This window comes from Xyrauchen texanus, chromosome 14 (genome assembly GCF_025860055.1).
Source record: "Xyrauchen texanus isolate HMW12.3.18 chromosome 14, RBS_HiC_50CHRs, whole genome shotgun sequence".
Taxonomy (NCBI): Eukaryota; Metazoa; Chordata; class Actinopteri; order Cypriniformes; family Catostomidae; genus Xyrauchen; species Xyrauchen texanus.
Genome location: NC_068289.1, coordinates 26,660,134 through 26,687,174, shown reverse-complemented (window position 1 = coordinate 26,687,174; position 27,041 = coordinate 26,660,134). Strand labels below are relative to the sequence as shown.

The window sequence follows — 27,041 nt, the reverse complement described above, 5'->3', positions numbered from 1 at the left end:
GGTTTCACCCCTCATCCACCCCTTCACCATCAGTTTAGGTCCCATCCTGCCATAGGGGTAAGTTCCTCTCCCCTGCCGTCATCATCTTCTGGTAGGATCTGACCAGTTGTGATGCACCGAAATCAAAATTCTGGCCAAAACCGAAAATGATATATACATATTTTAAAATAGTTTTTTTTTTAAATAATTGTATTAATATCATACTTTTTAATGGATTTAATGAATCTGAATTGAAAAACTACAAACCAATAAAATTATCACTTTTATTGAAAGTAACGAACCAAATTTGGACAGAAAACATATTTAAAACAATATTAAATATATTATTCTTTATTCAGTTCTTTAATAATAAAATTTGACAGATTTTATTTTACCAATTATCCAAATAATGTAATGTTCTAGAAAACTATAATGATATGCAGAACAGCAGTCAAGTAATTAACTTAGCAGCTCTAGTATAGCATCTTGAAAATGCAAAAAGTTTAAATATGCTACACAGTCATTTTAATGAAAACAACAGTCAAAACATAGAACGGCAGAGGGCCTCTATTCTGTTTATGTAAATGTATTTATACTTTAATATAAAATTATTGTGCAAAACAACAGTGCAAAATAGCAGTAATAGAACTAAAACCAACCTCAAACTGTAAATGACAGATGTAGCCTCAAGTGAAGAACAAGGTTTTGCAGGGCTAAACCTATTTTAATGTAATTGCTATACACATAGCAAATTTGACTACTTTCTATTTAAGTAAAAGTGGCAGGTTTCTCTTCAAGAACAAAAGTTGCTCAGCTTTCTGGCAGGAGAGATGGTTCCTCTTCTCATCAAGAACATGAGATGCTGCACTGAATAGTCTCTCTCTCTCTGTGCTGGTGCTTGGGGCAGATAAATACCTGCATGCAGTCCGTGCAAGCAATGGAAAGCGATCTTAGTTCATGTACCAGTAGTCCAGAGGATTGTCATGTTCACGTGATATGAGCGTGAAGCGATCGTCTGTGTTCCGCAACTGCTTTCAGGTCCTTGAATAACGTGTAACTTTAGGGCACCCAGTGGACTTTCTGGTGACCTCCTAGGGAAAGATGGTGCCCCCCTAGGGAGTTGGTGCCCTACACAGACTGCGTAGTATGTGTGTAGGGAGCGGCGGTACTGGTTTGAAGTATTTCCACACAGCTGACATCGGCCTTTGCTTGGTAGCGCTGTGATAATGGCTAGATCGATCGAGAGTGAAACCTGAGCACTGAGGGGTGAGGAAGCATATTTTTTTGCTCATATTTTCAGCCTTTTTCTAAACAAAAAATGCCATTTTCGGCCGAACATTTTTGGTGGCCAAAATTTCAGTGCATCCCTAGTTACAGCACCTAAAACTTTCCAGTATAAAACCATATACATTAACCCTAAAATCTTGATGTATTAAAGGGCCATGTTATTTGTCAAGCAATCATATAATTTACATTTGAATTCAAGCACCAAAATCTGTGTTTAATGAATATTTCGCTGGACTTCAGAAGCTTTTACATCACACTCAGATATCTCATTTGTCTCTCTGACCACTCTCCTAATTTGTTCTTTCACTTTGAAGCGATAGGAATTGCAGTCAATCATTAAGGCATATCTTTTTTGTGAACTTGTTTGATTTAAATGAAGGTGCCTCTTATGATTTACAGACAGATTTTTACTTTCATGTGTTTTCTAACCCTACATTAAGTCTTATTTATCTCTATGAGATCAAATGATTTATACAGAAATAATTTGGCTAATAAAATAATGAACCCCTTGGATTTACCAGGAGCTATATTCAGAAGAATGTTCTCATAAAATGTATATGCCCAGTGGTAATATTTATTTTCATTGTGACCGTGTGTGTCCTACATTACAGAAAAATGAGAGCTTTAGAAATTGAAAGAAGACAAAGAAATAAGTGTGCTTATTATATTATGGAAATGGTTTGGTTCCCTCTGATAATAGGCTTCTATAACCTCTCAGATGTGGAAATTGTGTGGACATTGTGCACAGAAAGCAAACAGAGATTAAAATAGATTTCAAATATTAACACAGAACTCAGGTGATTGAGAGACTTCTTGCGAAGGCACAGAAATCAGATAAAATAGAAAGAAGTCATACTTTAATATGATTGGACCAAGAAAGAAATGCTTGAAGATTGTATCTCTTTTTGCTTTGATTCACACATATGCATATATATAGGGAAAGAAAAAGGTAAAAATGTAATATTTATTTAAATAACATTATTGCTGGAACTTTGTAAAATAGTAGAAAACAGACTAGAAATCAATTATGAATAATATATAAATATAAAAATCCTATTCAGTCTTAAGATTTTTGAGAAATGTACATTAGAAATTAAACAACTTTGCCATAATTATTTTCAGGGACATTTTTTGTTACATCAGACAAAGTAGTGTGACAGATAATTACTCGGGAGTGAGATCGGGACACAATGCAGGCTGGACTCGAACCTGTGTCCCCATACGTTTGCTATTGCCCTTATAGGACATGAGCTCATGCGCATGTCACAGCACTGACAAAATGTCCCTTGATCGTTTTCAATACTTTGACTGTACTAAGCAAAATAGTAAATCATTTGTAGTGTCATCTACACTCAGACAAACAGTGCAGGACAAGTTACACGCCAAATTTTAATGCTTAAGATTATTTAAGGGGTTTGTTTATATCCCTAAACCTAAGTATATACAATAGTAATAGTAACGCTTACCTTAGCAAGCAACATTAATAAGAATATGAACAAAAATCATCATTTGTTGAGTCTGTAGTTGCTCAAACATACAGCACAATGTTTTAATTGCACCTCAGAGTCATACTCTAACGTCAAAATACTCAAAACATCAAAAGTCTAACTAAAGTCTTAGTTAGACTTTGACCGACAGTGGATTTTGCCGATATCGATAACTAAGCTGGTGGAAAAGGCAGCTTACCAATTAATGTTTTTTAAACTGATTTATAGAATGATCAAAGATTTCATAGTCTTTTCTTACTATGAGAGGCATAGACATTGAGGCTACAAGAGTCCAAAATGAATCAAATCCCAAAAGCAGTTTACTGTTCAACCAAAACTCCAATAATAACCAAAATGTTTTTTTATTTTTTGCTTAGCCAAACCATTTTTACTATAAACAAGCCTGAAATACACTGGGGTGATTTATTTAAAAAATGTAACTATTGGCACCGATTAATAGGTAAAATCTTTATATCGATCTACCTCTTGTCTCAGTCAGCTCCGTAGCTCCCTATGTCATGAATCAATATATTGTGAACATTAATTCAGGCACTGGCAACGGTGTTGATTCACTGAACATTGGAACACTTACGACTCAATAACCTGTGACATGATTACGAGCTTGCGCATTAAAACACAGCTGGTATTAATCAACAACATCCCTGTATAAATTACACTGTTATGCATTTTCATTATAGATATTAAAATGTAAAGAGTAATTATGAAAGATAAATTACACAAAGAAAAATATTTAATAGAGTGTATTTTTAACTTTGTAAAATCTCTAATATTTAAATGTTTGATTCCCCTTCATAGTGGATGAAAGACATTACAAACAACATCTCTTTTATGGAGAAAATAAGGCTTTGACTTTTCCAGCAACGATGCTCCCTGGTTTCTACGGTGCTTTCTGGGAACTTTTAGGGAGCGAACATTTCAGTGTCCTGGAACTTTTTTGCCATTGGGACAGCCCTAGAAATGGCAAACTCAATGATTAGTGCCCTGACTACTGAACTAGGGAGCTGACTGAGACACATCCATAGTTGTGTCTGCATATTAAGCTGTGTCAGGAGAAAGTATTTAAACAAGGGCTAGAAAATTTAATGCATTAATTTCTGTGATTAATAGTTGACTGTTTAACTATTAAAAACAATTAACGCAATTAATGTAGTATCGTCTAGGTTACTATTGTAATCTCCGTTCCCTGATGGAGGGAACGAGACGCTGTGTCGAAGAAGCGACACTAGGGGTCTCTCTTGATAGCCTCGCGCATCTCTGAACTTGAGAAAAGACCAATTACAAATTGGCAGACAGAATTTGCATGTCCCGCCCTGGACATACGGGTATAAAGGGAGGGAAATGCGTCTGTCCATTCAGGATTTTGCCCTGAGGAGCCAAGAATGAGGTTCGGCTGTAACAGTGGCTTGGTTCAGCGATGTGGCCAGGAGGACACAACGTCTCGTTCCCTCCATCAGGGAATGGTGGTTACAATAGTAACCTAGACGTTCCCTGTCTGTCACTCACTTCGACGTTGTGTCGAAGAAGCGACACTAGGGGTCCATATTTAATCACGCCATGCGCTGAACCGTGTACGTGCGCTACTGACGCAGGTGCGGGCAGGCAGTTGCGTGCCAAGGGGACAGGCCATGTCAGACTGCACGTACCCTTCCCCAACGCCCCATAAGATCATCATAACCTTCTGGTTCCCTACACCCCAAGGGTGGAACAAGGTGACGTGCCAAGCATGGGAGCAAGCCGTGCCAGCCGCATCTTTTCTCTCTCTATGTTTCTCGCATAGAGTTTAAAGCAGCTGGGGCCATCTTAATGCTATCACATGCATCAGGGAAGGCGTTCTTTTCCAATTCCTATTCTTTCAGAGGGAAAAGGCCCCACAGAGACCACACCTGCCCAGGCTGGGGGAGGTAAAGTGTGGTGAAATACATCACATGGGTTTTCAGGTCGCATGTGGAAAATTGTGCGGTGGTAGATCCTACTTATTGAGGGGGGAGGAGTTGCTACAAACATGGCGACCGTGGGGACTGCCCAAGGGAGATGCGGGTCCGCTCGCAAGGGAACTGTACCGTGGAAAATACACACAGGGGAATAAATCCACACAGGGGCCCTTCCTGTGGAGCACCTATTCCAGTACAGAGTAGTTTGAAAACTCGTAGTGGGTCTGGTCAGGGAATTCCTCTGCTGAATTCGTGGACCAGAGGGCTAGGGAGGAGTCATCCAGGGAGCTGGCACAAGATCGCTTCAGTGGCGGGGAAAGGTGCTAGATGCAAGCGGTACTCTTGTTGTTACCGCGTTACCAAGTTCTACCGGCTCAGACCTGAGAGAACACGGGATGAAACCCACTCGACCCTGAGATTCTAAAATCTCATAAAGGTATTGGGTGTTACCCAACCCGCTGCTCTGCATATGTCTGCATATGTCTGCTATGGAGGTGCCTGGGTGTGATAGACCAATGCTATGGCGTCAACTACCCAGTGGGAAAGCCTCTGTTTGGAGACAGTGTTCCCTTTCCGCTGTCCACCAAAGCAGACAAAGAGCTGCTCAGAACGTCTAAAGCTCTGCGTGCGGTCAACATAAGTATGCAGGGTGCATACTGGACACAGCAACGAAGGGGCTGGGTCTGCCTCCTCCCGCTTCCATGTTCACTACCTGGTCTCTGAAGGGAGTCGTAGGAACCTTGGGCACGTAGCCAGGTTGCGGTCTTAGGATGACGCGAGTGTCTGCCGGACCGAACTCGAGGCAAGTGTCGCTGACAGAGAATGCGTGCAGGTCCCTGACCCTCTTGATGGAAGTGAGCGCAATCAGGAGGGCCATCTTCAGGGAGAGGGCCTTGAGCTTAACTGTTTCTAGCGGCTCGAATGGGGATCTCTGAAGGCCCGAGAGGACCTCTGAGAGAGATCCCAGGAAGGGAACAGGCTTGGCTGGTGAGAGTTCAACCTCCGGGCGCCTCTAAGCAACCTGATAATCAAGTCATGCTTACCCAAAGACTTGCCGTCTACTGCGTTGTGGTGGGCCACGATAGCGGCAACATACACATTTAAGGTGGAGGGGGATAGCCTCCCCTCCAACCTCTCCTGCAGAAATGAGAGCCCTGAACCGACTGCGCACCTCTGTGGTTCTTCAGACCGGTAAGAACACCAATTCGCAAACAAACGCTACTTCAGGGCGTGAATTTGCCAGGTAGAGGGAGCTCTGGCTTGGTTGATCATGTCTAAGACAGCAGGTGGTAGGCCACTTAGATCTTCCGCATCCCGTCCAGGGGCCAGACATGGAGGTTCCAGAGATCTGGGCGCGGATGCCAGAGGGTGCAGTGTGTGAAAAAAAATGTGAACAGTCTTGTGAATGCATCTCGCTGATCACACAAACAGTCGGCTCTGAAGAAAAATTCTGAATGGACAGATGCATTTCCCTCCCTTTATACTCGTATGTCCGGGGGTGGGACATGCAAATTCTGTCTGCCAATTTCTCATTGGCCTTTTCTCAAGTTCAGAGATGCACTAGGCTCTCAAAAGAGACCCGTAGTGTCGCTTCTTCGAAGTGAGCAACAGACGGGGAACCTTTTTTTTCCTACTTTCTAAAATTTTACTAATGTTTTTACAGTATAGTACATGCTCAACTCAGATGTATATCTTAGCACAGAAACTGATTGTGTGGAGCAGTGTATGCTTATTCGTTTTTTGCAGTGCTTGTCCCGGGCATAATAAACATGGCATTTACAGTACGGAGAATGGAGACTTCACCCACAAGCAGCAAGCAAGGTGTGGGAGTGATACGGGCAAGCTGCCATACTATATCTCTTCGCATTGCCTGAAAATGTTCACTCACTGTCATCTGATTCTTAATCATTGTCAAAAGCGGAACTGCTCGAGAGAGACCCAGCTTATGCGATAGACACTGAACAACAGCCAGAGAAAATTATAGTTTTGAGATTTTAAGCTTCAGCAAATTAAACTTAAGCATATAATTTGGCATACATCTGTATGTATTGTGCCTAATAATGCATTGGCAATGTACATTTAAGTTTATCTTGCCAGTAAAGATTGATATGAATTGAATCTGCCCATTTGGTCCTCTTGATTTGGTCCACTGGAAAACAGCAAAAGATTTTGCTTAACCTTTAATTACAGCATGTCCACTGATTTTATGGCATGTAATTATAGCATAGTTGTATCAAATATTTATTCCTGTAAAACAAAATGTACATGTACATATTTCAATAATTAAAATAAATTATGATTCTTGCGAGACAAATGTATTAAGTAGATATATTTATGAATATATATATATATACATATATTTTTATGTACTATGACTAATCGTAATTAATCAAAGAAAACTGTGCGATTAATTACTGAAGTTTTAAAAAAAATTAAACAATTCACAGCCCTAATTTTGACATCAAATAAAATTACACACTTCACCTTTAAATCCTGTTCTTTAAGGAAAAGCAAATGGGTATGCCGGTGGTTGTATGTTGCCTGTGACATGTGCGGTCTCTCCCTGTGTCTTTATCATGCAGGAGAGAAATATGACGGCTCTCATCCCAGTGCTGTTTCTGCTCTGCGGTGTTTCCTTGTCTCTGACTCAGAAGGTGGTGTCTAAAAGAGGCTCAGGTATGTCCAATTGCTATATCTGTCTTATCAGCTTTACTTGCAGTGGGCCTGCTTCTCATTTTAAAATGTAACATCAAATAGTATTTTAAGCCATAATGAAAGCTGCTTTGCTAAACCGTGTTCATGGCCCATAGGTTTGTATATATTAAAGCTTAATTTAATGCAGTATTGATGGTGAAGATCATTTGTGTGTACTGACAGTGCTCTCCTTTATGCACAAGTAGGCATGTATATAATCACAAAACCACACACACACACACACAAATGGGAACACGTGTAAACACACACATACAATTTGCAACAGAGAACAGGTTGGGAAGAGAGCAGTGTGAGAGGTGATACTCTAGTGTGTGTGTGTGTGTGTGTGTGTGTGTGTGTGTGTGTGTGTGTGTGTGTGTGTGTGTGTGTGTGTGTGTGTGTGTGTGTGTGAGAGAGAGACTGACTGGAAAAAAATAGCAAAAATCGAGAGCCAAGACCACCATGTACTCCAGATAATTGGGTGCGGGAAGGTGTTATGAGTTCAGCTGCAGTCTGATGTTGCTCAGGACAAAAAAATAAAATCCTGATAATTCAGCTTTCTCCTGTAGCATAAGGAGAAAAAAAGTGTTACTCAATTATTGAAACTCAAGAAGTTCTTTTGAAAATGATCTAATATTATGAACCCTGTTTCATTGTTGGCTAAGGAACCATTCATATGTAGTCTAATGGGAACTTGAGGGAGTCTTTTGAGGACAAATTCTGTAGCTTGCCTTAATGTCAGCATGAAACGGCATTCACTGACTATTTCACTGACTATTTTACTTTTACTGATTTTTTACTCGTAATGTAACGTATTTCATTAAAACAGAATATTCAAAGAGAAAATAATGTAGGATGGGACTTCATTGTGTCCATCAGGAATTGAATGAATCATGAAAAGTGGGTGTTTCATACTAGAATGGTGCTAGATCTGAAAGCGAGTTTAAAACAATGCCTCAGTAGATGAAAGCTGAAAAGGGAAAACCATTTCAGACCCTGTTGAAAAGACCAGCATCTTTATTTTGTGTGCCTTTCCCTTGACTGGTTTGCAGTTGTCCTTAATAGTTGCTTAACTTACTTAACCATCAAGAGGTCCTTAGTCAACCAGCTTCACCAGAAAGACCATGCTTATTGACCAATATTTTCTGCCAGTGAACAGTATGGCTATGCTGTTTTACTATTCACCTATACCATCTTTAAATTCATGCTTTGGTCTAAAACTGTTTTCAACAGGATATGCAGACCTTTTAAAGTCATTAATACAAATTTTAATGTTAGAGTACGCAGACCAAAATTATTTAATTTTTTTGTAATAACATGCATGGATGAATCATAATTTCTATTATGTAGGACAAAGGAGAGCTACCTCTGCACCATGGTTCTGACCAAATTTACCATTATTACTACATTAAGACCAGGAAAGTGTATTCATAAATTAAATAGGGTCCATTTTGATATCATGTTGACTAAAAAGCTTTTTTTTTATAACAAAGTCATCTTATGAGAACACTCTTAAGTGCAGCCTTGAAAAGACACACATACGCACATATTTAAAATTAAAGTATAGCTCAACAGAGACTTTTGACCATGAGATGTCAAAGGTATAGCGTTGTAAGGGTTTTTAAAGAAGGCACTCTAGAATTACAGTATTTCAAGGCTGCCATTGCATGTAAAGTCAGGTACACAGATGTACTCAAACTGCATGTGCTTTGTACACTGCACTTTTATAGGTATGTGCATTATGAATATTCCAGCTCTCAACAATGTCTACGTACAGCATCTGTGGCACACATATGATAACCACAAATAATAATTTAGACATGTTCCTATGAAAGGAAAACATGTTTAAAGTAGGGTTGTCAACTGACTAAAAATTTTGAGTGATGATGTGACAATTAATTAATCAAATTAATCACAATTAATTGCCTGAATAAAAAATAGTTGTGTCTCACTCGATTTTTATCATCTAGTCATAAGCGTGGTGTTTTGAGGATGCTATTTGTCTTTTAAAACTTTGAAAAACATGTCTCAATATCCCTGCATTCTGTTGTGCTTGGTACAGCTGTCTTTGAGTGCAAAAGCATGTCTGTGAAAGGCTGTGCTGCCTACTTGTTGGTTTGAAGAGGCGTGTTGCCTGAAGAGCTGGAGCGCTGACTGCCCCCTACTGCCAGAGATTTGGAAAAATATCAACAACTCAGCATACTGTTGAACAAGATATATTACAAAAAATAGTAGATAGTATTCAGTATATATGCAGTAAGCAGTATGCTAGTACAGGAAATACATTGGTAACATAAAACTAGAAGTTTATCTTCCTAATTCCACCTCAAGAAGGTGATTTAAACAACTTTACAGCTGGAGTAATAAAAAATTCATATATGTGCTTTAACAAAATGACGAACTTCAAATTTTTGTAATTATTTTGTGTGGTAATTGAAAGTGTTTAACACTTAGGTCCATAGACCTAAAAGGAATAGTTCAACCAAAAATTATCTAATCATTTATTCACATTTATACTACAGGGCTGTTGAATGCTTGATTCTGATTGGTTGAGAACATTCTAAGGTGTGCAATTATTTTCAGGGAAACGCACGGCTATAGTAGTTCCAGGCAGGTCTTGACCGCATTACAGTTCCATATCACTTCGCGTAGTCAACTGTAATAACGGAAAATAGGATACAATTTATAACAAGAAGTGACAGCGACAAATCCACTTCAACTTCAAGAGGAAAAAAAATGACAGACTATTTTGATTTTCCGTAAGTAAATTTTAATATTTATGGTGAACATAAACATTTTAACAACTGGGCGACCGCAGTATTGGATAGCTCAGATGAAAAAACAAATAAACGGAAGAGGACATCAAAGGCAGCCGGCAACAACAAAAGACATAAAACAATCAGCGAAGAACAGCTAGACCGACTCGAGGGCGAAAAACATGAAGAAAACACCAAAAAAAACAACAGCTTGGGCTGTCAATGTGTTTAACGTGCAGTTTAATTTTAATAAATAAATTCGTTCGAATTAACGAATGAATTATAACGTATGAATTAATAAATAAATTAAATAATATGACGCACATGATTTTCTGTCTCATTATTGCAACCTCTGTCTCTCTAATAACTACACTAATAACTGCATTAGTCTGCTGTCAGTGGCTCAAACCTCCGTTACTAACTCTAAAATGACGTTTTGGAATTAGCAACGGAGGCATGGGATTAGATGCGTAAGAAATTAGTCCTACATACAAGAGCGTTTTAATGACAAAAACTTGACAAACGTCTAGAATCACATCATCTGAACAATGTTTCGAGGTGTGGTAACTGTAGTATAAGCGGAATAATTGACTCCGGGCCGTTGAATTATTAGAAAAATAATGCACAACCGAGGTGTAACGGCCACTCCGCTTCGCGTCGTGACCGCAACGGCCCGTCGTCAATTATTCCTTACTCATGCCATCCCAGATATGTATTAATTTTTTTTTTTACAGAACACAAAGATTTTTTTTAAGAATATCTTAGCTCTGTAGCTCCATGGAAGTGCAGCGTAGTTCTAGCGGGAAGACTAGCAGCTGTACATCATCACTTCATTAGCGGGGTAATTCCTAGCCAATCGCACTTAAGCCATTGCTTTATAAGTCTGCTCACTATCTATCACATTGCTGTTTCAGTGTGCTAAAACGCAGGCAACCTTCAACAGCACCATGTCCGATAACGACTTTGTTTCGCTTCACGACGGGCCATTACCCGCTCAGGACATAGATTTCATTCCACGCTCCTTACCTCAGGTCCAAGATCAAGCAGCTCCTTGGCGCAGCGAGCGTCTGCGTACACAAGACCTTCAATGGGATCGCTGCCCGCTCAGGAAAATCCTAGAAATGCTTGCCGATAAAGGCATTTCCATCGATCCCGATCTCTCTAGGTCTCAGGTGTATCAGCTGGCTTTCGACATCTTGGGATCCGCTCCTTCTCTTCCTCTCGACGCAGCCATGCCTCCTCAAATCTCTGCCCCTGATCCAAAAATAGTGGGGCGTAAGCGCTCTGCTAAATCCGGAACCCCGGTCATCCTGCAGTCCTTCAGGCGAAGCCTCTACATCAACGTCCGGAATCCTCGACCCGGTACTAGAAGGCGTGAGATCAATCGCCGAGTCAGTTAAAAACATCGATTCCAGAATTTCACTCCTCGAATATTCGCAGATGCCCTCTTCTCCAGCTCCAGCACAGACAGCTTCTCACCCCGCAGCCGCTTCAACTATCCCTCCCCTCTTGCACGCCACTCCCGACTTCTCCCTGGCAAGCTCCTCCCCCGCCCACACGTCAGGTAGGAGTTTCGTTTCTCCCGCTGCAGTAAAAGTCTCGTCAGCGCTCAGAGCACAAATCATCAAGGGAAAAGACGTAAATTTAGCGTCTCTTCTACATGCAATCGCCAAATCGTGGATTGCGGGGATGTGTCAGTGGCTCTCAAATCTTCAGATCCCAGACTGTTGCGCAACATCCCTTTCCACGAATTCGTCATCGCCTTTAGCGTTTATGAAGACATTCTCTGCAGCGCCTTCCCCGAGCGCAGAGAAGAACTAGAGGCTTACCTCGCTCTGATTGCCGATTTCAATCACCAATATGGCGGCAAACTTTTCTACAAATACCACAATTCATTTTCAGCTAAATCCGCAATGTACATCTCCCAGTATAACATAAGAATTAACTGGTCAATCTCTGACACGAGCTGCTCATCAGACATTTCGGGGGCACCGTGCGCTCACCTGCGCCATATGCAGCTCTCACGGACACTAGTCCTCCATGTGCCCTAAAAATGTCCCCACTGCCTCAGTACCCAAGGTAGAGCCAAGAGACCGATTACCAAGGCGCCGTGACGCTCGGGGTCACACCATTGACTATGATCATGGCAAGCCCATTTGTAACAATTTCAATGAATCCGTGTGTGCAATTCCTAATTGTGCTTTCTCTCACATCTGTAGTTCCTGCAAGGACCCGTACCCGAAATCCGTGTGCCCACGCCGCTTTCGCCCCCCCCCCCCAAAGAAATCAACTGGCTTCTTCAAGGAAATTCTATCCCTACACCCCTCCACCCCAGTCAACGTTTCGGTTCTCTCTCATTATCTTTCCACGCATCCCGACACCATTTTTGTTGACTTTCTGCTAAGCGGTCTGACACAGGGATTTTGGGTCGGCGTCCTCTCCCCCTATCACATACGCATGTATTAAAAAATCTCCAGTCAGCATTGGCAGAACCTGTAGTCGTGTCCGCATTACTGGCTAAAGAATTAAGCAAAAGGATATCTCATAGGCCCTTTTAGGTCTCCCCCCTTCCACCCCTTCAGGATAAATCCTATCGGCCTAGCCACTCGCAAATATTCAGGTAAGAAAAGGCTGATTTTTGACATGTCCGCTCATCGATCAGGACACGTGGCAAGCGTGAACGACATGATCCCGCTAGAGCCATTCTCCCTTTTCTACGCCTCAGTAGATCACGCCATTCAACTAATCACCAAGGCCGGCCGTGGCACCCTCCTCGCCAAAGCCGATATCTCAGATGCATTTAAAATCATGCCCATCCACCCCGCCAAGTGGCCCCTTTTCGCCGTCAGATGGCAGTCAAAATATTACTTTGCCGTCCGACTCACCTTCGGGTGTAGAAGCAGCCCCTACATTTTTAACTCTCTATTGGAAAGCCTATGCTGGATCCTTCTCAATTATTTTAAGCTCCCCTTCGTACTACACCTGCTCGACGAGTTCCTGCTTATCGATCACCCCGCTGCACACACCCCCATTTTGGACATCCTCACCGAGCTTTTTCTCAATGTGGGCGTCCCCCTCTCAAGTGAAAAAACCACAGGCCCCACCACGTCCCTGGAATTTCTCGGCATTACGCCCGATTCGCTAAACATGCAAGCTTATAAACTCGACAGGATTAGGTCTATTTGCAAATCATTCCCCCAGAGAGCTTCAGTCTCAAAATGCGATCTCCTGTCCCTATTAGGCCACCTCAATTTCGCCATGCGCATCATCAACCAAGGCCGCTCCTTCATCTCCCGCCTCCTCACGCTGGCCCATTCCACAGACAACCTCTCCGATATCATAATAATTGACGACGGCTGCCGTTCGGACCTCCTCTTCTGGTCACAGCTCCTAAATCACTGGAACGGCATTTTTTTTTCTACAATACAAAATCCGACTCCCGGACGACATGTCCTTCTTCACAGACGCAGCTCCCTCGGCAGGATTCGGGGGTTATTTTCAAGGAGCATGGTTTGCCGGGAAATGGCCAGAGGAATTCCTCGACATGGCTTCCAACACTCCTATGGGATAGATTTCCTCATCCGCTGTCTTCGAAATCTATCCCATCGTCATGGCCAGCATCATATGGGGCCCCCTCTGGGCACGCAAGCGCGTCGTAGTCTTTTGCGACAACTCCGCAGCCGTCACCATAATCAACAAAGGCCGTTCTTCCTCCAGCCTCATCATGTCCCTCATGAGACGCCTGACATGGCAGAGCATTTCTTGCAATTTTCTCATCTCAGCCAGACACATTCCCAGGGTATTTAACGTCACTCCCTCTCTCGTTTTCGTTTCCAGGAGTTCCACAATCTATGCCCCTCCACCAGCATCAAACCCACTACCTGCCTACCCCTCTCAGACCTCCTGCTGGATTAAGTCCCTCCCTACTACCCCTTCTTAATTCAGCCACAACTGTCATGCAGAAAGGACTTGCCCGGTCCACACTAACCTCCTACAACTCTGCCTGGGCTCACTTTTCCTCCTTCTGCCAATCACACAGCACCCCTCTATTTACCATCAAAATCTCTACAGTCTGCGCATTAATTTCCTTCTGCTTTCACTCTAGACACCAAAAAATCTCCTCCATCAAAAAAAATGGTAGCCGGTATTCAGTTCCATGCCAGATGCCACTCCCCCGACACCCCCAGCATCTTCTCCAATCCTTCCATTCGCCTTCTGCTTAAAGGAGTCCAAAAATCCTACCCCTCCCTCCCCGACAAGAGGCTCCCCATCACCTTGGACATCCTTCACCTCATGATTTCCTCACTCAGATCAGGCCTCTTCACAGACTACATCGACATCCTCCTAGAAGCAACATTTCTTTTAGCTTTTTACGGGTTCATGAGGTGCGGAGAATTCACCACTAGCTCGCTCTCCTTCTCACCTTCTCGTGACCTTTCCTTCTCCGACATTCGCTTTTCCCCACATTCCTTCTCCCTATTACTCAAACACTCAAAATCAGACCAATCCGGGTGCGGCTGGAAAATTACCATTTCAAAACTCCCCAGCCCATTTTGCCCCTTCACCTCCATGGTTAAGTACCTGCAAAACCAGTCACACTTCACTGCCGACTCCCCCCTCTTCATCACTCCATCCCTAGACCCCATGTCACACTACTGGTTCAGAAGCCACCTCACCACAACCCTCAAACACTGCGGCCTCTCCCCTCACGTCTTCTCGGGGCACTCATTTCGCATCGGAGCAGCTACTACCGCCGCTCATGAAGGAATTCCAGAAACCACTATCAAGATGCTCGGGTGCTGGTCTTCCTCCTCCTACCTGAAGTATATTCGACCTAACACCCAAATGGTGGTGGTCGGTGGCCACTCCCATCACATCCCTCACTCACCATGATTTAACCCAGCACACCCACTGCTCACAAGAACGGTGCGTGACTACGCACACCCTCCTCGCCAGGGCTCCATAATCTCAAGCATGGCTCCTCTGCTAGGTATTACACAAGCCAGCCCGCCCTCGCCAGAATGCTAGCACTATAATAGGACATCCCTCATAGGGCATTCCACGACAACATCGTCATTATCATACGGCCCCATGCATGAAGGTTATTTATAAAAAAATATCAAATTATATTTAAACGTTTTCTTTCAGCAAAGGGATTGCATGCAACGTTGCATTATCGTACGGCTCTACGCACATCACCCACCTCTTTCAACAAAGATACCCATACAATCACTCCCTCGCCGGAGGGTTTTCATATCTAATTTTCAACGAAGGGACCGCACGCAATGTCGCCATTCATCGTATGGCTGCACCACGTTGCCCACCTTCGGCAAAGATACCTCAAACAACTTTCCCTCGCCGGAGGGTTTTCATATCAAATGTCTTCAACGAAGGGGCTGCACGCAACGCTGCCATTATCGTATGGCTTACACACGTTTCCCACCTTCGGCAAAGATACCTCAAACAACTCTTCCCTCGTCGGAGGGTTTTCATATCAAATGTCGTCCTTCAACAAAGGTACTGCACAGCAACGCCGGCCTAACGTAGGGCCGCATACCACGCTGATCACCTTAGGCAGATTCTGCACAACCAGGGGCCTCAACGGAGAGCCCAAAAACACACCAAAAAAACCTTCCCATTGCAAAGGCGTCACACAACCATACCAGAGATATCACAAATTCCATGTCAATTCTGATGCTCACATCTCTATTTTTCTTCTCCAGAATGAACGCCTAACACAAGACCCGGTTCGTACCAAACAGGATCATCGCTTTTGGGGGTAGTATACTACTTTCTCTCTTTTTGGGGGTAGGCTCCTCGCCCCTGCCTCCTATCTCATGACGGTTCCGGGCACAACAGACGGGGGTCCGAGGGAGTTGTGGGGGCCTACGCCAAAGAGAGAGACATTACTTTCTGTTTTACATTTATCAAATAAATGGCATCTTAAACCTCACACAAGCCTGCGTGTCTTCCAGATAGATGGAAGTGCAGCGTAGTTCTAGCAGGAAGACTAGCAGCTGTACATCATCACTTCATTAGCAGGGTAATTCCTAGCCAATCGCACGTAAGCCATTGCTTTATAAGTCTGCTCACTATCTATCACATTGCTGTTTCAGTGTGCTAAAACGCAGGCAACCTCCACCACCCCACCACCACCAGCTGAGCCCTGTCCCGTACGGGGGTAGGCTCCTCGCCCCTGCCTCCTATCTCAGGACATGACGGTTCCGGGCACAACTCCCTCGGACCGCCGGATGGGGCCTATGCCAAAGAGAGAAACATTACTTTCTGTTTTATATTTATCAAATAAATGGCATCTTAAACCTCACTCAAGCCTGCGTGTCTTCCCGACAGAAATACAATGAAAGTGAATAGTGGCCAAAACATTGAAGCTCCAAAATACCCATAAAGCCAGCATAAAAGGACTCTAGTGGTTTAGTCAATGTCTTCTGAAGCAATCTAGTTGGTTTTGGGTGAGAACAGACCAAAATATAACTAATTTTTCACTGTGCATCTTGTCATTGCAGTGTCTTGGCACCATCATGATTTCAAGTTCAATTACACTTCCTAGTGCTTGACGTATGCTCAGAGCGCTAGATGGCGCTAGTAAGTGTATTCAAGCTAAAAATCTTGATCCCCAAGGAGACTGTAGATCTTATGATTTATACTGAAAAATGAGTTTTTGTTTGTTCTCACCCAAAACCAATTGGATCGCTTTAGAAGACATTAATTAAAACACTGGAGTCATATGGATCATATGCTATGGGATGGCATGAGGGTGAGTAAATGGTGAGAGAATTTCATTTTTGGGTGAACTATTCCATTAAGTTGGAAATAAACTATGAAAGTATTAATGAAAGTGTGCAGGACCATTCGTCTGCTTGATGGTGTGTTCAGCTCAGTGATGTTCAGTGACTATATTGCAGCAGCATCAAAGCTTCAAAATCAGTATTAAATGTAAGACACATCAACATAACTCCCCAGCTCAATATGAAATAATAACTCTTTCCCTTTCCATCTGATCATCTCAGCAGAGGCCCAAGGCAAGGCCAAACATCAGTATATCTGTGTGTGTGTGTGTGTGTGTGTGTGTGTGTGTGTGTGTGTGTGTGTGTGTGTGTGTGAGTGTGTATTTATCACTTTGTGGGTACCAAATGTCCCCATAAGGATAGTAAAACCCGAAATTTTTGGGGACATTTTGTCGGTCCCCATGAGGAAATCAGCTTATAAATCATACTGAATTATGTTTTTTGAAAATGTAAAAATGCAGAATGTTTTCTGTGAGGGTTAGGTTTAGGGGTAGGGTTAGGTTTAGGGGATAGAATATAAAGTTTGTACAGTATAAAAACCATTATGTCTATGGAAAGTCCCCATAAAACATGGAAACACAACGTGTGTGTGTGTGTGTGTGTGTGTGTGTGTGTGTGTGTGTGTGTGTGTGTGTGTGTGTGTGTGTGTGTGTGTGTGTGTGTGTGTGTGTGTGTTCATGACTTGGAGATCACAAACACACATCTCATCAACACAGCATGGATTCCTCTTGATGTGTTTTAAAGGACTTCACAGCTGTAATTGAACAGGGCCTTGTTCTGATTGGTTATGTATCAAGCTTTAATTTTCTTTTGCATTATGTGCTATGAAGCTGTTGAATGCAGATTCATAAAAAGAGAATTAAGAAATTAGATTTAGAGAAGTCCTTAGTTGCCTATTTGATGAAGAGGTACTCAAAAATGAAATGTACACGTACTGCTGATTTAAAACTTATTCATAGTTCACATTTTTTGCTGCTAATAAGAAAAGAACCTTATAAGAAATAAGAAAATAATCTGCAAAGAAGCATTTAGTATAATTTTTGCTGAAGAAGGTCAAGATTTATATACCTGTCAAATGGACCTTTGTTAGGGTAGACATAATTTAAGGAAATTTAGTGAAACCGAAGCTAAGTGATAGCAGTACAGTCTGTTTAATGGGTTGTGCTGTCTTAAAGGGATAGTTCACCCAAATAGGAAAATTATTTCATCATTTACTCACCCTCATGTTGTTCCAAAGACTTTCTCTCTTTCATTGTACAGAAAATGATACATTTTAAACAGTATAATGGTCACTCTTTTCCAAGCAATTACAATGATTTCAGACTGCAGCTTTCAAGCTTCAAGTAATGCAAAAGCAACAAAAAGTATCATTGAAAAAATCATGTTCCATGATTCTTTCGAATCCATACGATAGCTTTGGGTGAGAAATGCTCAGAGCGCACAAATTTTTGTCCTTGCTCAGAATCCAATCTAGCACTCCTTGATGCATTCACAAGAGTTCCTTAGAGAAGAAGCAATTTCTGATTTGTGAATGAATCAGCAACCCCTACAAAGAGTCAGGGATTGTTGCCCACAGTGTGTTGTCCACAGTTGCAGACGCTGATTATTCAGCTAAAATTATAAATTGGTTGGCTTTTATTCCAAGGTCACCTTCAATTTTCACAACCCATGTTTTTCTGATTTTTTGTCCACAGGAATCTTCTGTAAAGACGTATTTTCAACGTCCCATAACCAAGGAACACAACTGCACAGCCTATTGAATGCACTGTACATCTATCCCTCACAGCCATGTTTTCATTTAATTAATTTGTTAGATTAAATCTGCCATCTACCATAACAAGGACCCATTCTTACAGATGTGTCATAACCATCATCCATAAAATACAAAAGGTTCAAAGTCATTTACATGGCTTAAAGGGGTGATATTGCATGTGTTTACATTGGTGAGTGAATATTCCATGATGTTTTATACCTAGTGCATATTGAATGGCACAAGCATGTGAAAGTCAGACGTTATAAATTACAGAAATTCCAACTAAAACAAACCTACAAACGCAAAGATGCCTGCTCAGTGTCAGTTCATGCTGTCTCATTAAGTACACTATAGTTTCCCTCTCTCTCATTCTATCAATCTATCTCTGTTTTTTAAATGCTAATGTGGATTAGCCTGTGATCTCTCTTTATTTTCATGTTTGTTTCAGTTCCCTCTCTCAGGTCTCCATCTTTCTCTCTCCATCATGTTACTCTGACCCACGGCCCCTCTCTTTTTGTGAGAGTGAATGAAAGGCCTCAAATAACAGAAAAGACTTCAATCCCTCTTTTCTCCATCTTAGTCGACTGAAAGATTTTTTTCCACTATTCCCTTCAGAGCTGTGAGAAAATCCTTCTCTCCCATTGGTTAATAGAACCACCTGCTCACCACAACGAACCTGCTTGACCTCTGTCGCCATGGCGAACCAGAGGCGGAGGTGAGCTGATGAGAGGTACGGGAAAGGATTAGGGACAAACAGTAATGCTATTGTCCTACAGAGACCTGTGTGAGGTTACTGGAAACTCGGAAAGGTCAAAACAAGGGGCGAAGAAAAATAGCCACTGTCTGCACGTTGTGTCGTCATGGTAATTTCCACAATTTGCCTGATGGATTCAGACAAATTAGAGGCAGACAAAGTGACTTTTGCAATAGCTGTTCTGAGAGAGGAGTAAGAATCCATGGGAACAGTAAATAAGAAACCGTGCATTGTGGGAGATTAAAATCACTTGTTTGGTCCAAAACACATCATCTCAGAAATATGGTGTATGTAATGAGTTTATATGAATATACCTACTCAAAACAGCTATAACCATAAAGAATGGCAAAGCAAGGGAGCTCTATTCTACCTCATCATCTTTCTTTCTCTCTTTCTGTTTCTACAGAGAGTAGTAGGAAATGGAAATGCACACTTTATGGGTCTGGGTGATTGGAATTGCATGGCGTCAAGCCAGCAACAAACACACACACAAAGAAGGACACAAAAAGTGTCTGAGAAAGCAGTGGTAACTCAAAGTCAACATGACAGTTTTACTGGGGTGCAGTTGCAGTCTCTAAAGCAAACATCCATTTACTGTTGCACTAAATACCGACTAGCATTTGCCCTCAATATAAAAACTAGAAATTACCGGAGCAAATTCTAGAAGGGAATAGGAAATTAGAAACCAACATTTGAGTTTCCTCTTAAAAGAATAGCTGTTAGTATGCAGTTGCGATGAAGGAGCCAATTGAGATTGTCGAAATGAATTTCAGATTTTGCTAAGCATGATTATACCGTATCTCTCAATTACAAATAACTGGAGTCATCTTTGAAACTCTCATTTTGTCTTTTAATGGAAAAGAGGACTTGCAGAGTATTCACAAATGTTCCCCTTAATTTTTTGTTCAGCTCGTTCAGAATTCATTGAATTCATTATAATTATGGCTGAAACCCCACTTTTTACAAAACTCTCTCATGGATGTGGGGGGACAAAATCAAAATCCACTGGACAAAAACTCTGGAAAACATGGGTTGGGATTGGGATGATTAACCTGACCTAAGATCTTAAAACAGTACAATTTATTGAATGAAATGTTCTTTTATCCATCCATGATAAGGGTGTAATGGCGATTTTCGGTAAGATAACTGTAAAATAACACATTATCACATTATCATGGTATTAAGGTGCATTGATAATATTAGCAGATTTATATTTAGCTATAGCTTAGCTTAATTTAGACTAAATAAACACACTGCAATTTAATTGTATGCCATACCCTAACCTACAGTAACTGATTTTGGATACAGTAACTGAATTGCATATTATATTATATTATATTATATTATATTATATTATATTATATTATATTATATTATATTTAAGCAATATCACACGAGCAAGAGTGTGATTATGTCCCTACATCAGCTGCTGATTTAGGGCCATATAGCATGATTGTGGGTGTGATATTGCTTATATACAACAGTTTAAGTAAATAAGTAAATTTTAAATAAATTATGAGTATGGTCATAAAAACGCTACTTTCTTATGCAACCGATCAGAATCTTACATTGCTGGTTCAAAACAAATGATGCATCCAAGCCTTCGTTAGTAATTCCAAAATCTCACTTCAGAAATAGTACCACAGCTTGTGCTGTTTCGAACAAGTTATTGGATAAACAATGATGGATGGATGTGTGTGTGTGTGTGTGTGTGTGTGTGTGTGTGTGAGAGAGAGAGAGAGAGAGAGAGAGAGAGAGCGAGAGAGAGATGGAGCATGTGCAATCACTTGTTGCCACACCCAAGCAGAGATGCTATCAGCTTTCTGAAGATCAGATTTCTCAGTGGTAAAATAGCTATCCAAGCGGGGCTATTCCTCTCTATTTTGCAGTAGCCAGTGCGCAAGAGTCATTCCCTATAGAAACCGCCATTTTGAACAGTATGTATCCAATGTGGAAACTCCGGTAAGAGGTAAGCACCTGTAGAGTCCTGTAATCACTGTCTCTCAGCTGTGATGAACCTTAAAGTAGTTTGTTTAAAGCTGTTTCCTAGCTTTAGTAATGTAGTAGTAATACAAGCAAAAAACGGAGGTGAATAGAAAAACACACATAAAACGATATAAAAAAAATATGTATTTTGATCCATGCAAAGTACCAGGAAAGGTGTATACAGGTATCTGAGTCAGCATAAATATTGCCAAATTTGACTTTTGCTTTTAACTCATAAAGTATATACAGCAAGCAACCAGTGCATATTAGTGTTCCCCGTCTGTCGCTCTCTTCGACGTTGTGTCGGAGAAGCGACACTAGGGGTTTCTCTTGAGCACCAAATATACCTCTGATCTATGAAAAAAGGCCAATGAGAAGTTGGCAGCTAGTATTTGCATACCCTGCCCCCGGACATACAGGTATAAAGGCGGGGAAATACTATGAGTTCATTCAGAAACTTTCTTCGGAGCCGATGGTTGTGCATGCTGTTTGCTTCAAAGTCACACCTGTTCCAGTATTCCTCTGAAGCTCTGCATGCTGTTGGATTGATGGTGCATTACAGCGGCTATTTCTCCTTCTTCCACAGCAGTGCATTTTGCCCCTGGGTGCTTCGACAGCGCAGAAAACCAAACTCTAAGAGAATTATTTAAAAGAGTGATTCCTCTAAAAGAGTATATTTTCACTAAAAGAGCAATACACAGCGGTGTTGAACGTCCTTTTCAGGACGCGTCTTTCTAAAGATGCCTTTCCGCCCCTGTGTAGTTCCTGGATGCAGTAGAGTGCTCTCTGCTTCAGACGGCCACAGGCGTTGTCTCATGTGTCTGGGCAGCGATCACACCGAGGCTGCATTTGTGGATGGTTCATGTTCTCACTGCGAGGGCATGACCATGGCAATGTTGCGGTCACGCCTCGCTTTCAACAGAAAGAAAGCCACTCCAGCCGACCCCCCCCCCACACATTGCTCATTCTTCCCACGGGATTGAGGACGGTGTGGGATGCACTGGAAGTGATCCGGGGATGGTAGCGTGTGCAGCTCCGTCGGGTAACCCCCCCCTCGGACCACGCGTCCCCCGGCATGCTCGTTGACTCCCGTCCGTGCTCGAGGCAACAGCGGCTCGCCTCACTGCCAGCCTGCCTATCCTCTGGCGCTGCATCGGAGAGTGCGGCGTCTGACGCGGATGACCCCTGGGCTGCCGCCTTCGGGTCAGCATGGAGAATCTTTTGTTGAACCCCTTTGTCTCTGGGTCACCTGGCCCACAAATACCGTTCTCACGGCCTTCTGCCACCAGATCTCAACAGTCCCGGCATGCTGGACGTGGACCCCCCGCCTTCAGCCCCATGACTGTTCCCCGACGAGTTCAGAGGGCGCCTACACCGGACCTCCTCCTCAGTTGCCTACCCACCCCCTGCCGGGTGTGCGGAGCAAGGTAAGTGCTTTGAGTCTTTTCTCAGCACTAGAGCCTCGGGACGCACCCTTGCCTCCCAATGCAATACTACCTGCTCCGCCCTGCTGCTCCGCCCTGCCTGGTACGTCAAAAATACTCGTCCCTTTGGTGCCCCTACCACGGAGATTGGATGCTTGGCTCTCACTTCCCAACACATCATGCTGGCTGGCCGGGCCCAGAGCATCTCTTTACTCGGCATGGAGTTAGACTCAGTCTCAATGTCAGCACGCCTCACCAACGAGCGTACGCAGTCGGTGCTGAAATGCTTCGCCAAGTTCAGGCCAGGCACAACGGTCCCTTTAAAACTCTTCCAGAGGCTCCTGAGAGACCTCCCACTGCCCGCTCTGGTATGCCCGAACAGAGGCTCCCCTTGGGGCAGACGCACTGGCACACAGTTGGCCCGCAGGGCTGCGCAAATACGCATTTCCCCCAGTGAGCCTTCTTGCACAGGAGCTGTGCAAGGTCAGGGAGGACGAGGAACAAGTCACACTAGTGGCTCCCTATTGGCCCACCCGGGTCTGGTTCTCGGACCTCATACTCCTCGCGACAGCCCCTCCCTGGCAAATTCCCCTGAGGAAAGACCTTCTTTCTCTGGCAGCCGCACCCAGACCTTTGGAACCTCCACGTCTGGCCCCTGGACGGGACGCGGAAGATCTAGCCGATCTACCACCTACCGTCATAGACACGATCAACCAAGCCAGAGCCCCTTCTACCAAGCATCTCTTCGCCTTGAAGTGGCGCTTGTTCGCAAATTGGTGTTCTTCCCGAGCCGAAGACCCACAGAGGTGCGCAGTTAGGTCAGTGCTCTTATTCCTGCAAGAGAGGCTGGAGGGGAGGCTGTCCCCTTCCACCCTAAAGGTGTATGTCGCTGCTGTCGCGGCCCACCACGACGCAGTAGATGGCAAGTCCCTGGGTAAGCACGACTTAATCATCAGGTTCCTAAGAGGCGCCCGGAGGTTAAATCCCTCCCGGCCAAGCCTGTTCCCCTTTTGGGACCTCTCGGTAGTCCTCGCAGGCCTCCAGAGACCTCCCTTCGAGCCGCTAGAATCAGTTGGACTCAGGGCCCTCTCGCTTAAGTCTGCCCTGCTGATCGCGCTCGCTTCCATCAAGAGGGTCGGGGACCTGCAAGCGTTCTCTGTCAGCGACACTTGCCTGGAGTTCGGTCCGGCAGACACATACGTGATCCTAAGACTGCGACTGGGCTACGTGCCCAAGGTTCCTACCACGCCCTTTAGAGACCAGGTAGTGAACCTGCAAGCACTGCCTCAGGAGTAGGCAGACCCAGCCCCTTCGTTGCTGTGTGCAGTACGTGCTTTGCATACCTACCTGGACCGCACGCAGAGCTTTAGATGTTCTGAGCAGCTCTTTGTCTGCTTTGGCAGCATTTCCTTTCCACTGTCCCCAAACAAAGGCTTTCCCACTGGGTAGTGGACGCCATTTCATTGGCCTATCACACCCAGGCCGTATCCCCACCCCCTGCGGGTCCGAGCTCACTCAACAAGGAGTGTTGCGTCCTCATGGGCACTGGCCACGGGAACCTCCCTGGCAGACATATATACCTTTGCAAGATTTTACAGTCTCAGGGTTGAGTCAGTATCATCCCGTGTTTTCTCAGGTCCGAGCCAGTAGAACTCGTTAAGACACTTATGGGCTGGCCTGGTGAATCGCTTGCATATAGCGCCCTTTCCCTCGGTTGAGGTAAAATTGTGCGTTTTTTTTCTCCCAGGAGATCCCACTCCTTGGATCCTTGGACGATCCCTCCCTAGCCCTCGTGGGTCCGCAGTTCAGCAGAGGAACTCGGCAACCCAATCCACTGTGAGTACTCAATCTACCCTGTACTGGAATAGGTGCTCCACAGGGTGAGGACTCCTACACGGACTCCCCTTGTGTGTATTATCCGCGATACGGTCCCCCAGGGTCTTTTCCCCCTGAAAGAATAGGAAACTGGGTAAGACCCCCTTCCCTTGATAAATGTAAGGGCCCCGGCCATTTACTGCTCTATGCGAGAAACATAGAGAGAAAAGAGGCCCAGCCAGGCTTGGCCCAATCCCAGGTTGGCAAGCGTCGCCTTGTTCCCCTGTCTAGGGTAACCAGAAGGATTCTGATGACTTTTGGGGGGCATTGGGGAAAGGTACGTGCAGTCTGACACAGCTGGTCATCTTGGCACGTAAAATACCTGCCCGCTCCTGTGTCAGCAGAACACGTACACGGCTCAGCGCATGGCGTGATTTAAATTGGACTCCTAGTGTCGCTTCTCCGACACAATGTCGAAGAGAGCGACAGACGGGGAACGTCTAGGTTACGAATGTACGTTCTTCACCTTCATTGCAACTTGACTGGTGAAATTTGGTTAAAATATTATTGAAAGAATAAAATTATTTTGGCTCTGGTAATTAAACAGCTGTCTCAACTTTTCAATATTTATAAATAGAAACAAAATGTTTGCTGGCTTTTGCCACATCCCACAGTGCAGCACACTGAAGAAATATGGAATTTTGGTCACAAACATGGAAGTGTGGTCATGCAGAAACAGGTCAATACTCTTACAGAGATGTACACTCTACAAATTTTCACACAATATACACAAATTGTATTCAAGACATTTTTATGAAACATGATACACTGTTTGTCTTGTACATCCATGAGTAAATGACTTGTGGCAAGTTACTAAATACTTTAAACTGACCGCAGGCATACCACTTCGTTGGTGTTTGCGTTTCATGGCGTTGTAGCACTTGTATGATTCCAAAATCTTTCTAGCAAGTCAGTCCACTGGCGGCCATCTTTGGAATGCTCTCAGGCAGCTATTGTGGCATAAAAGAGCAGCTCTTATGTACTTGAATGGAAAAAGACCAAAATCTCTGAAATGGTTGGTCAAGATTGCGGTCAAAGATTTTATTTCAAATCATCAGTAAATCTGACAATACTGGTACCATAAATTGTGTTATTAGCACAGTGGCTATAGCCTTAGTAAGTGATGAAAGATTTCTTGAAAGAACCATCCCTTTACGATATAACAACACATGCTAGAACCAATGGGATTTTGGCATCATTGATGTCAAACCTTGGCATACCATGTGGCAGTGGTGGCTCAGTGGTTAAGTCTCTGGGTTACTGACCAGAAGGTCTGGGATTCAAGTCCCAGCACAACCAAGATGAGCAGGGCCCTTGACCATATCTGCTCCCAGGGTGCTGTATCATGGCTGACCCTGCACTCTGACCTCATCTTAGCTGGTATATGCAGCAAAAATTATTTCACTGTGTATGTGTAACAAAAATAAAGGCTTCTTCTTCATATTTTAATCTGGTAAAATTTAAATTAATTGAGAACTATAGGCTAACATATGGCTTCAGAAGACTTGTGAGATAGCATATAAATCAACTGGATTGGGCAAGATTAAGACTCCTTTGTGCCCCTGGGCAAGAGCACACAGTGCACAAAATTCTGTCAGCATTAACTTTTTTTTTCAGCTTTTACTATTTACCCTTATGTCATTGCAAAGTCCTTAAATTTTAAGCTGCTTGTTTCCAAAGAAATAAAAAAAACTGGGGCTGTAAAAAGTAGGGCATATGAGTATTGGGCTATTTTCCAAGTTTTCTAAAGTCATACAATTGGTTTGTGTGAGGAATAGACTGTAATTGCAGATGTTGTCAGCCACTAACTTTTTTCTTTAAGACACAAAGCATTCTTCCTGCAGGGTGCGCTTGACAGCTTAGAAAATGTCTCAGTTACGTATGTAACCTCGGTTCCCTGAGACGAAGAGAACTAGACATTGCGTGCTAACGCATATGGGGAGTACATCGCTCGCTCGATTCTTGTAGTGCAGCCAGCGTTCGCAATGTCTCATTCCCTTCGTCTCAGGGAACCGAAGTTACATACGTAACTGAGACATTGCTTGCTAACGCATATGGGGAACCGAATCCCATCACGCCGCACTACACGACATAACCTTCCAGAGAGGAAACATGACGCTGCAGTCCCGCGGGACAGTGACCAACATGAGTATGCCGCAAGTGAGTGACCTTCATGTTGGGCCAGGAGGGCCCAGTCGGTAAGGGATTTTATTTATAATGAAAGTGCTTATGACTTTATGGTAATTACAATGGCCTGAATACAGTTGGTTGTGCAAAATTATGGGGAG

General features: G+C 43.3%; 1 protein-coding gene across 3 annotated transcripts in view; it reads left to right on the top strand.

Annotated features, from left to right (window-relative positions):
• LOC127654997 (interleukin-1 receptor accessory protein-like 1-A) overlaps positions 1 to 27,041 on the top strand; it is a 191,281-nt gene that overhangs the window by 43,015 nt on the left and 121,225 nt on the right. For all 3 annotated transcript variants that reach the window (XM_052142589.1, XM_052142588.1, XM_052142586.1), the window contains exon 2: positions 7,288 to 7,381. In XM_052142589.1, coding sequence (XP_051998549.1) covers positions 7,297 to 7,381 — 85 coding nt within the window. In that variant the 5' untranslated portion in view covers positions 7,288 to 7,296. The remainder of the gene's footprint in view (positions 1 to 7,287; positions 7,382 to 27,041) is intronic.